General features: G+C 45.6%; 1 protein-coding gene across 1 annotated transcript in view; it reads right to left on the bottom strand.

Annotated features, from left to right (window-relative positions):
- LOC125029473 (choline/ethanolamine kinase-like) overlaps positions 1-12,500 on the bottom strand; it is a 70,727-nt gene that overhangs the window by 14,746 nt on the left and 43,481 nt on the right. Inside the window, exons 2-3 of the mRNA XM_047619362.1 lie at positions 10,058-10,157; positions 9,003-9,131 (exon numbers count right to left, since the gene is read on the bottom strand). Coding sequence (XP_047475318.1) covers positions 9,003-9,131; positions 10,058-10,157 — 229 coding nt within the window. The remainder of the gene's footprint in view (positions 1-9,002; positions 9,132-10,057; positions 10,158-12,500) is intronic.

The following is a 12,500-nucleotide window of genomic DNA, read 5'->3' as shown; positions in this document are numbered from 1 at the left end:
ATATTTCGACATATTCAATTTCTTTTTTTTTTAATCGATTTCCCCCACCCCTCTCCCTCTCTCCTCTCTCTCTCTCTCTCTCTCTCTCTCTCTCTCTCTCTCTCTCTCTCTCTCTCTCTCTCTCTCTCTCTCTCTCTCTCTCTCTCTCTCTCTCTCTCTCTCTCTCTCCCTCTCTCTCTCTCTCTCTCTCTCTCTCTCTCTCTCTCTCTCTCTCTCTCTCTCTCTCTCTCTCTCTCTCTCTCTCTCTCCCTCTCCCTCTCCCTCTCCCTCTCCCTCTCCCTCTCCCTCTCCCTCTCCCTCTCCCTCTCCTCTCTCTCTCTCTCTCTCTATATATATATATATATATATATATATGTATATGTATGTATGTATATATATATGTAATATATATATATATATATATATATATATTGTATATGTTATTTCTTCATTATTTTCACCTCCTTCTCTTTCTGCCTTCGGCCCTTTTTATCTCCCCATTTGTCTTATTTATTTTCGTTTATTCTTATCCTTTCATAATTATCATCACATCATCATCGATATTAATCATCAAGTTTTCATTAATTATTCATTTTTGTCGCTCAGATTTTTTTTTTATCAACACCACAACCATTATCACAACATTCTCATAATGACTTGCTTATCATAATTTTCATCATCGTGGCTATTCTCGCTACGTTTATATTTTCTTCTTTCTCCGTCTTTCCCAAAAAGAAAGAAAAGAAAAAAATAAAGATTACTATTCCTTGTCTTCTATCTTCTTCTGCGCCTCCTTCGCCATTTCGTCCTCCTCCTCCTCCTCCTTCTTTTTCGTTTTTTTTTTTTTCTATTTCTACCTCAACCTCCACCTCCACCTCTATTTCTACTTCCACTTTCCCCTCTATTTCTATCTCTACCTCCACCTCCACCTCCACCTCCACCTCCACCTCCACCTCCACCTCCACCTCCACCTCCACCTCCACCTCCACCTCCACCTCCCCTCCCCCTCCCCCTCCCCCTCCCCTCCCCCTCCCCCTCCCCCCTCCCCCTCCTCTCCTTCCTGTTTTTTCCTCCTTCTACGCCCCCCTCCCTCCCTCCCTCCCTCCCTCCCGCGCTCCCCCAACCGCCCGCATGTTCCGCCACCAAGAGAAGTTTCCAGAAGACATTTCGGGTCAGTCCACCAGGGCGGCTGGCCTTAAAGCGGCGCGTAACGGTCGTGCGCTCAGGGAAGACATTTTTTTCGAAAGACATTTGAAGGAAATTTGAATTAAATGAATTGAATTTAAACTCTTTGGAGGAAATGGATGGAAGTCTTGGGAAGAAATTGCAATTGAATTAAAAATTATCTGGAGGAAATGGATGAAAGTGTTTGGAATTAAATTTAAAATTATTGTCTTTGGAACGAGAAAAAAAAATGATGGAAAATAAACTCATTTCTCTTTGCGAAGAAATGTATGAAAAAAAATGATAGAAATTAATAAGCTCTTTCAATAAAAATCAATAAAAATGAAATTCATATTAATTCATAATGGTGAATTAATGACTTTTTTTTTTTTTTTTTAGAAATTAATAAATAAATAAAAAACACTCAACGAAAATAATACAAACATTTGAATCGACAACCTAGATATTTGAAGGAAATTCATCTATTTGTAGGAAATGTATATGAAGAAGAAAATTAATGAAACCTTTAAAGTTAGACTTTCAAAAACATGAGAGAAAATCAATAGGACTTTTTAAGAAGGCAATGAATTAAAAAAAACAAAAAAATGTGAAAGACACGCGTCAAAATGGAAATAATCAATAAAAGGTTCAAAGGAAATAGAGTTAGACTGAAGGATATGCATAGAAATATATAAAGGTTATTCAAAAGTCACTTTTTTTACCCAGCAGCGTTGGGTTTGTCATTATAGGAAAACGAATAGAATTATTCTGCCTCTCCTCATCTATTCTCTCTCCCCCATCTCTTCCCCTCTTCTTCCTTTGTCTTCCTCCTCCCTTTCTCCTTCTCGTTTCCCTTTCCTCCCCTCCCCCCTCCCCCCTCCCCCATTCCCACCTCACTTACCCCTCCCTCCCTCTCTCCTCTTTCCCCCCTTCCCCTCTTGTTTCCTTGTTTTATCTCTTTCGGCTTTTTTATCCTTTCTTCTTTTCGTATTCATTTTTCTCATTTTCCTCTCTCTCGCTCTCTCTCACTCTCTCTCTCTCTCTCTCTCTCTCTCTCTCTCTCTCTCTCTCTCTCTCTCTCTCTCTCTCTCTCTCTCTCTCTCTCTCTCTCTCTCTCTCTCTCTCTCTCTCTCTCTCTCTCTCTCTCTCTCTCTCTCTCTCTCTCTCTCTCTATCTATCTCTCTCTCTCTCACACACACACACACACACACACACAGTGAGTGAGTGTGTGTAAAGAAAAATATATATATACAAACATATATACATACATATATACCCATAATACATATATACATACATAATACATATATACATACATATATACACATAATACATATACATATATAACATACATACATATGTATATGTATATATGTATACGTATGTATACTTTCACACACACACACACACACACACACACACACACACACACACACACACACACACACACACACACACACACACACACACACACACACGCGCGCGCGCGCGCGCATTACTTACACCGAGACGTTTCGGCATCGGATGCGCTGACATGAAATTGGTCCGCAGGTGTGTCGGCTGCACACCTGCGCCCCAGATCCACCTGCGATGTGATCTGCTGAAGCGAAGGACCAAGCGCAAGGCTGTCCGTAAGCTGTCCTTTATCTTAGTGTTTTTTTGTTTTTGTTTTATTACTTACTATAACACGATAAGGAAGCCATTGTGATATCATTAAGATTATTACAAAATTGAGTTTATAATCGCCGTCGCATAGAGTCGAATCTACCTATAACAACATTATGAACTATAATTAAGAACGGTTTTTCCTTTTGGTCGAAATTTTAAAGGCCTAATTTTGGGCTTCCACAGACTACATTGCTTCTAGGATACACGTTAGTTCTTCTAGCGGTGAAAAATGTGAGTGGGGTTTGCTTTATATAGTAATCAATTCAATAACCTTCAATATCAGGTGTTATTTTCTTTTTAAGAGATAAGCCACGTAACTGATCTACCTCTTAAGTATTGCAGATAAATATCTTTCTACCTCTCTCTTCCTTGCTCCTCTCTCTCCGTTTCCATTTCCCTTTCCCTTTCTCTCTCCTTCTCTCCTTCTCCTTCTCCTTCTCCTTCTCCTTCTCCTTCTCCCTCTCCCTCTCTCCCCCTCCCCCTCTCACTCTATCCCTCTCCCATCCTTCCCCTTCTCCCTCTCCCCATGTAATAATCAAATTACTCTCTACAAAGATAAGAATAAATAAAATGCAAAATTATTAAATCATAAAATTATTTGACATCGAGGAGGAGAAGGAGAGGGAGGAATGGGTGTGAGAGGGAAAGGAGAAGGAGAAGGAGGAGGAGAAGGAGATGGAGAAGGAGAGGGAAAAGGAAATGGAGAAGGAAAAATAAAATGAGAAGAAACAATAGGAGAAGGACACAGGGGGAAGGAGAGAGCAAGGTATCCTTCGAGAAGGTGGGGGGGGGGGGGGTGGCATGATGGCCAACGATGCAGCGTAGGACCCCATAGTCCGCATTGATTCTCCCCCCCCGTCCCTTCCACTCCCCTCCTGCGCTCTCACTCCCTCCCCTCTTCTTACGTCACCCGTTCCTTCTCCCTCCCTCATCTTCCTCTTTCTTATTCTTCTTTCCCTCTTCTTTCCCTTCCTTCCCTCCCTCCCTCCTCTTCCTTTTCCTTCCCTCTCTCCTCTTCCTTCTCCTGCCCTCCCTCCCCTTCCTCTTCCTTCTCCTTCCCTTCCTCCTCTCTCTCTTCCTTCAAGTTCTCTCCCCCCCCTTCCTCTTCCTTTTACCCCCCCTTCTTACTCTTTCTTCTCCCCTTCCTTCCCCTCTCTCCTTGATCTGATTTCTCCCCCTCGTCTTACATCCCCTCTTCCTCACCCACCTCCTTCCTCCCCCACTTTTTCTTCCCTCGTCCCCCTTCTCCCTCTTTCCATCCTCCTTCCCCAACTTCTATCCATCTCCCTATATTTCTCCCTCATTCCCTTCGCCCTCGCAGTCCCTCCCTTTTCCGTACCCTCTCCCAACTCCATCTCTCTGTCCTCTTCTTCCAGCCTCCTCCTCCCCATCTTCTTCTTCTTCTTCTTCTTCTTCTTCTTCTTCTTCTTCTTCTTCTTCTTCTTCTTCTTCTTCTTCTTCTTCTTCTTCTTCTTCTTCTTCTTCTTCTTCCTCCTCCTCCTCCTCTCCCACTCGTCCTCCAACTACCCCCTCCATCCCCTTCCACCATCGACCCCCACCTCCACCATCCACCATCCACCATCCACCTCCCCCTTCCCCTCCCGCTCTTCCTCCACCTTCTTCATCTCCTCTTCCTCCCCCCTCCCCCCCTTCAAGACAGTTCCCACTTCTCGGTAGGGGCGCCAGAATGAAGCAACAACACCTGCGCAGACACTTGGGACAAGAGCTCGATTCCTTGTACACGTTAGCTCTCTGTCCTTGAAGCAAAGACCCCTCCCCCCAAAAAAAATCAATAAATAACAAAAAACTAAATAAACAAAAAAAAAAACACGTACATAAATAAATAAAAACAAAACATAAAAATAAATCCCACCATCTCAAAAAAAAAGGGGGAAAAAAATAACACTTGTGATACCGGTTCCGAAGGCTTCGAGTTTAAACGCGAGGGGAAAAAAGTGAGCGTCTGATGGCGCAACGGGGACGTCGCATCTGCCCCGGGAATAACTGGATATTTCCGAACCGAGGGAACCAAAGGCGGGTGAAAAGGACCTAAGAAGAAAAAATAACATAAAAGAACAAGATAAAAGGAGAGATGGAGGAGGAGAAGGAGGAGAAGGAGGAGAAGGAGGAGAAGGAGGAGGAGAAGGAGGAGAAGGAGGAGAAGGAGGAGGAGGAGGAGGAGGAGGAGGTTAAGGAGGAGGTGGTGGAGGAGGGGGAGGAGGAGGAGGAGGTGGAGGTGGAGGTGGAGGTGGAGGTGGAGGAGGAGGAGGAGGAGGAGGAGGAGGAGGAGGAGGAGGAGGAGGAGGAGGAGGAGGGGAGGGGGAGGGGGAGGGGGAGGGGGAGGGGGAGGGGGAGGGGGAGGGGGAGGGGGAGGGGAGGAGGAGGAGGAGGAGGAGGAGGCGGAGGAGGAGGAAGGGGAAGGAGGAGGCAGAGGAGGAGGAAGGGGAAGGAGGAGGCGGAGGAGGAGGAAGGGAAGGAGGCAGAGGCGGAGGAGGAGGAGGAGGAGGAGGAGGAGGAGAAGGAAGGGGAAAGAGGAGGAGGAGGAGGAGAAGTAAGGGGAAAGAGGAGGAGGAGGAGGAGAAGGAAGGGGAAAGAGGAGGAGGAGGAGGAGAAGTAAGGGGAAAGAGGAGGAGGAGGAGGAGGAGGAGGAGGAGGAGGAGGAGGAGGAGGGGAGGGGGAGGGGGAGGGGGAGGAGGAGATGAAGAAGGAGAAGGAGGAGATGAAAAAGGATTAGGAGGAGGAGGTAAAGGAGGAGGGGACTGGGAAATGACGAGGAGGGGGTGGGGGAAGGAGGAAGAGGAGGAGGAGAATAAGTTAAAAAAAAAAAAATCCAGAAAAAAATAAGGAAGACAAAGAGTCCCTTCCTGGAACGGCCTCCTTCAAGCAGCACTCGGGGAGGACGAAACTGTCCCTCACCGAGAAGCAGGCAAAATCAAGCACAAAGGCCCCGGATGTTGCAAGCGGAGTCCAAGCAGAAAAAATCGTAAGCCTATTCGTAGGCCTAAGACAAGGATAGTATATAATGCGAGGATGAGAAGAAATGGAAAATAAAGAGGGAAAAGAGGGAAAAAGAAAGGAGAAGTATGAAAATATACATATAATAAAAGAAAATTATATCATCACTGAAATGATAGAAGGCAATAACAACAACAATAAAAATAATGGAAACAGAGGAACAAGAAGAAGTTAAAATAAAATCATATATACAGAGGTAGGGTAGTCTAAGGTCTATAATAAGACTTAAAGTAACTTGAATTAATCACTAATTAATAGAGACACGCCCTTACTCCTTACCTCTTCTCTCCCCTCCCATTCTCTTTCACTCCTTTCGCGGCATTCCTCTGCCTCTGTTTCTCATTCCTGTTTCCCCCTATCTTCTCGTCCTTTCCTTCTCACGTGTTCTTCCTGGTCCCCTTTTCCCCTATTCGTATTACGTCCTTCATTCTAATCTTTATCTTCTTGTGCCCTTTCTTCCCTTTTTATCGTGTCCTTCTTCTCTCTGGTCTCTATCTTCCTGTACCCCTTCTCCCTTCTTATCGTGTCCTTCCTTTCACTAATCTTTATCTACCTGTGCCCCTTCTCCCATCCTATCACGTCTCTAATCTTTATCATAAATACTTTCACGTGATCTTCCCAACATCGTCTTCTTGTGCCTCTTCTTCCTTCCTCCTTCCTTCGTCCTTTCTTTCCTCACCTTTTCCCTCTATCCAAACTCCTCCCAAGCGCCCTTCGTGGTCTTCCTCTCGTGTCGCCTTCTCTCCTTTTATCATGTCCTTCTACCCTTTCCCTTCGTAACTTCTCTCCTCCCTCTCCCTTCTCAACTTCTCTCTTCCCTTTCCTTTCTCGTCTCCTCTCTTCCCTCTCCCTTCCCAACTTCTGTCTTCCCTTTCCTTTCTCGCCTCCTCTCTTCCCTTTCCTTTCTCGCCTCCTCTCTTCCCTTTCCTTTGTTCGCCTCCTCTCTTCCCTGTACCTAAACGCCTTCACGTGTCCGTCCCAACCTCACCCGTGGGCCCCGGGTTAATCTCTCCCGTGCTTGAGGTTAAAGGCACGGCGTCCACTCCAAGGGCGTCACAGCCACGAGCGAAATCCTACAAGGGCATCTACGTGGATCGGCGTGGGGGAAGGGGGGGGAGGGATCATGGGCCTAAGACAGGTTTTTTTTCTACTTTATCTTCCTCTTTATTGTTTTTTCTTCTTCTTTCTCTGCTCTTATTTTATATTTTTACTTTACCTTATTTTCTGATTTTTCCCCATCTCTATCTCTATCTCTATCTCCTCCTTCTCCTCCCTTTCTCTTTCTCTTTCTCTTTCTCTTTCTCTTTCTCTTCTCCTTCTCTTTCTCTTTCTCCTTCCCCTCCTTCCCCTCCTTCTTCTCCTTCCCCTCCTTCTCCTCCTCCTCCTCCTTTTCTTTTCCATACCTGCAGTTGCGGGCACATCAGGAAGCACATGTAGGCCTACCTGCGTGCTGCGCTTTAAGAAACAGCCTTTGTCTCGCTTGCATGACCCGATGCGCTGCCAGATGCCATTTTGTTTTCTCTGATGACGGATTAACGTGAGATAAACATGTTTCATTTTCTCGGTAGATTTCATTGTTAGCATGGCATAAACATCAGTGAAGATGTGGATAAAGATCTGTTCACTGCCGCGTCTGTCTGTTTTGTTCTTTTCGTGTGTGTGTGTGTGTGTGTGTGTGTGTGTGTGTGTGTGTGTGTGTGTGTGTGTGTGTGTGTGTGTGTGTGTGTGTGTGTGTGTGTGTGTGTGTGTGTGTGTGTGTGCATGCATAGGTGCGTGTGCGTGTTCGTACTCGTGTGTGTGCGTGTTTGAGTAAGATACCACATCTCTACATAAAACAAACTTCTATTTGTTCAAGCGCGTTAAATTTAGCGAAATTGCAGGTGCCCATTGAAGCTGTGACCTTTCAGATCGGCGTGAGAGGTTATATGTTATGTGTCCATTCTCTTATTCTTTTTTTTTTCCCTTTTTTTATAGTTTTCAGTTTTCCTTTTGAGCGAGACGCCCCAAAATAGAATGATCCGAAATCTGACAAAGCAAGATTTCGTCAATTGTGACCCAACTGGGGAATCCCCTTTGGAAAAATAGAGAAGAAAAATATTTAAATTCAAAAGATTTTTTTCTCCCACTCCCTCCTCCTCCTCTGTCTCATTCTCTCTCTCCGTCTCCCCCCTCTCTCTCCCTCTTCCTCTCTCCCCCTCGCCCTCACTCTTCTCTCTCTCCCCCTCCCTCTTCCCACTCCCCCTCTCTCTCCCCTTCCCTTTCCCTCTCCTTCTCCCCTTCACCCCCTCTCCCTCTCTTATCTTTATCTCTTCCTCCTCTTATCCGAAAGGTCCGATTGCCTAACCTTTCCGCCCCCCTCTTGCTCTGCTCATTGCATCACTGTCCCTCTCGACTCACGTGCCCGGCCTGCGTGTGTGGGGCCTGAGACACACATACGTGAGGCGGAGGTGTGTGTGTGTGTGTGTGTGTGTGTGTGTGTGTGTGTGTGTGTGTGTGTGTGTGTGTGTGTGTGTGTGTGTGTGTGTGTGACTAAGTGAATGTATGAATGTATGAACGAATGAATGAATGAATGAATGAATGAATGAATGAATGAATGAATGTTTGTATGTACGTATGTATGTACGTATGTATGTACGTATGTATGTATGTATGTATGTATGTATGTATGTATGTATGTATGTATGTATGTATGTATGTATGTATGTATGTATGTATGTATGTATGTATGCATGCATACATACACACAAACATGCATACAAACATACATATATATTATTTTTTTTTCCATTCAAAAGTATTTTTCATGAACATTTTCATAATTTACTGTTATCGTCTCCAACCCACCTTCAAGTGGAATAATTTAGACTAAAGAATTTAACTACACATTAATTCCCATGTAACAAGATGCCTTCTTAAGAGAGCTTTTGTTTTCGGAAGGATCAATCATTCTGTTACTATCTGTGTATATCAAACTGTCTATATGTATACTGGCTAAATAAACGTTATCAAAATTAAATAATAACAACAACAACAAATTGACAAATAACAAATAATAATACCAACAAAAAATAAATGATTCAAGAAAAAACAACAACAACGACTAAAGGACAATACCAACACCAAAATAAACATCAACCAACAAATGAAAAAAAAACAAAAAATAGGCTCGTACTCACCGGAATGTACTGCTCGAGGCGCCCTCCCGGGAAGACCCCGTAGAGGCGAGGTCCCAGGCGCCGCTCGGACAGAAGCGCGAAAATGACGCTCTCCGCCAGCACCGACTCCAGGCCGTCCTCTCCGTGCACCTGCGGGGGAGGAGGGGATGGAGGGAAGGAGGGAACGGAGAGAAGGAGGGAACGGAGGGAAGGTGGGAAGGAGGGAACGGAGGGAAGGTGGGAACGGAGGGAAGGAGGGGAACGGAGGGAAGGAGGGAACGGAGGGAAGGAGGGAACGGAGGGAACGGAGGGAAGGTGGGAACGGAGGGAAGGAGGGAACGGAGGGAACGGAGGGAAGGAGGGAACGGAGGGAACGGAGGGAAGGAGGGAACGGAGGGAAGGAGGGAAGGAGAGGAACAAGGGAATGTGGAAGGAAGGAGGGAAGGAGGGAAGGAGAGGAAGAAGGGAATGTGGAAGGAAGGAGGAGGGAAGGTGGGGAAGGAGGGGAGGGAAGGTGGGGAAGGAGGGGAGGGAAGGTGGGGAAGGAGGGGAGGGAAGGTGGGGAAGGAGGGAACGGAGGGAAGGAGGGGAAGAAGGGAACGTGAAAGGAATAGGGAAGGGAAGGTGGAGAAGGAGAGGAATGGGGAAGGAGGGGTAGAAGGAAAGGAGGAAGGCGACGGAGAGAAGATGGGAATGGAAAGGGGAAGAGGGAATGTGGAAGGAGGAGGATAATAATGGTGAAGGAGTGAAAGTGGAGGGGAATGGAGTGGGGATGTGGAATGGAGGGAATGGGAAGGGGAGGAAAATTAAGTTGGCGATTTAGTATAGAGTTTCTATTAAAGTTTATTTGTGAAGAAAATGAGAAACATCTATTTATCGCTCTATTTTTTCTTTCTTTCTTTGTTAAACTCAATTTATTAGACATCTATTTCCAAAACTATCTCCAAAAATTACATACACCTAATAAAAAAAATAAAAATGAATGAATTGATAAATAAGTAAATAAAACTAAATAAACAGTAAACAAAACAACGCCATCCCGAAGGAGACATGGAGGAGAAGCGCCGCGTTCTCACCTGGCCGTAGATCCTGAGCAGGCATTCGGAGGGCTCGGGTCCCTGCGGCGGATGCGAGGGCGGCAGGGCGCAGTAGTACAGCAGGTTGGACAGGCCGCCGCTGGAACGAACGAAGGGCGAGATGAGGCAGTGGTAAAGGAGGCGTGAAGAGAGGGATGGAAGGAGGGAAGGAGGGAAGGAGGGAAGGAGGGAGGGAGGGAAGGAGGGAGGGAGGAAGAAGCTAAGAAACACAGAAGGAAAGGAGGAGGGAAAGAACGCTGGAACAAACGAAGAAGGGAAATCTGGCAAGAGTCGAGGAATTTTGCAGAAAGGAAACATAGATTGGAAGGAAGGAAGGGAAGAACAGAAGTAAGGAAGGGCATAAGAAAGATAGGAAGGAAAGGAAGGATGAAAGGGAGGGAAGGCCGATAGATCAAACGAATGAATAAACAGGACAATATTCGAGGAGGTTTGAAGGCAGGAAACGCAGGTAGAAGGGGAGAATGGAAAGAAAAATGAAAGGAAGAACAGAAGGAAGAAAAGAGAGTTGGAGAAGACAGAAAGTTCAGACACAAGGAAGAGAGAGAGAGAGAGAGAGAGAGAGAGAGAGAGAGAGAGAGAGAGAGAGAGAGAGAGAGAGAGAGAGAGAGAGAGAGAGAGAGAGAGAGAGAGGACGCAACGTGAAAACGAAGGAAAGGCAGAGAGACAGAATAACAGGAAGAGAGGACAGAAAGAGAGGAAAGGACAAAACGAAGAGAGAAGAAAGAAAGAAAGAAAGAAAGAAAAGAAGGAACGAAGGACAGGCATAGGAACAAATCGGCAACGGACGCGACTATTTTTCAGCGCGCGCCTCTGTGACTAATGGCGGCGAGTGAGTGACATTTTGAAATCGGGGGCGAAATGGAAAAAAAATAGTCACCCTTTCGCTATTTCTTCCTCTTTCTCTGAGACCAAACGGAATGGCCGAACCACGGAAATAGTAGTAATATATGATTAATGCCTAAGAAGTTCCATATGGCCAGTGTATATACACACGCGTACACAAAAGTACCGGTATACATGTGTGTGCGTGTCTTTGTATTAATACATAAATATATAAATAAATAAATAGATATATACATATATATGTATATATATGTACATATATACACATATATACATATGTATACATACATACATACACACTTAACATACACATACACATACACACACACACACACACGCACACGCACACATACACGCACACGCACACGCACACATACACACACATGTACACACACACACACACACACACACACACACACACACACACACACACACACACACACACACACACACATATACATACATATATATATATATATATATATATATATATATATATATATATACATATGCAACGTGTCCTACAACATTGACGATTTTCCTAATCCTCTACCCCTGTGTTGCAACCGAAATCAATCAACTAAAAACTGGTTCCCTGACCCACCTGACGTCCAGCCTTCGGTACCGAACCAGCGACACACACGCACGCGCGCGTAAAAGGACACATGACAGTGTGAATCAATCCATGTTCTGTTCATATATTCACATCTGTATCTATATCTACTTAACCATCTACGTGATTTATTTTTAATTCTTCCTTTCTTCCTTCCTTCCTTTCCTTTTCATTCATTATTTTCCTCTTTTACAGCGCAAAAAGAAGCCTGGCTCTCTCTGTCCGGGTCTTCCCCCGTCGCAGCTTCGGAGCTTCCCTTCGCCTTCGGGAGGACCTCTTGAAGCTGGCCCGTCAAGAGGAGGCCTTGACCTCTCTCCAAGGGCACCAGGTCATGGCAGGGCGCTCGTACTCACGGGGGAAGAGGGAGGGGGGTAGGAGTAGGGATGGGGTAGGGGGCTCTTCGCTTCCCATCTTCTCGTCGCCCCTTCCCCATCCCCTTCCCTTCCCTTACCTATCCTTCTATTTTATATCTTTTCCTCTCCTTCCCTTCCCTTCCCTTCCCTTCCCTTCCCTTCCCTTCCCTTCCCTTCCCTTCCCTCCTATCCTTTCCTTCCCTCCCACCCCCCTCCCCCTCTTCGTGCCGTCACGCAACCTGGGTTGATTATTCCACACTCCACACTTTCGAATTCCACATCACCTCCACATTTCCAAATTCCACATCTCAACACACCGACTCTTTTCTGACTCCACACTCAACACCTCCGTACCTCCACACCTCCACATCTCCCAGCTCCACTTCCTCCTCCTTATCCCAGATATATAGATGGCCAATAAACCTAGACTGCAGCATAAATTGTCTCATGCAAACCGAGCTAACATATTTATAAAGTGCGTGCGCGCTCGGGATATTCACGACGGGCACTTAGATCATCTGTTATGATCCATAGCGCGCCTAGGCATACCTGTGCATGTGCGTGTTCGTGCGTTCGCGTGTGAGTGCATGTATGTTAGCATGAGTTCCTGAAT

This window comes from Penaeus chinensis, chromosome 10, assembly GCF_019202785.1.
Source record: "Penaeus chinensis breed Huanghai No. 1 chromosome 10, ASM1920278v2, whole genome shotgun sequence".
NCBI classification, from domain to species: domain Eukaryota; kingdom Metazoa; phylum Arthropoda; class Malacostraca; order Decapoda; family Penaeidae; genus Penaeus; species Penaeus chinensis.
Note: the sequence above shows the minus strand (reverse complement) of the source record. Positions and strands in the feature narration are given on the sequence as shown.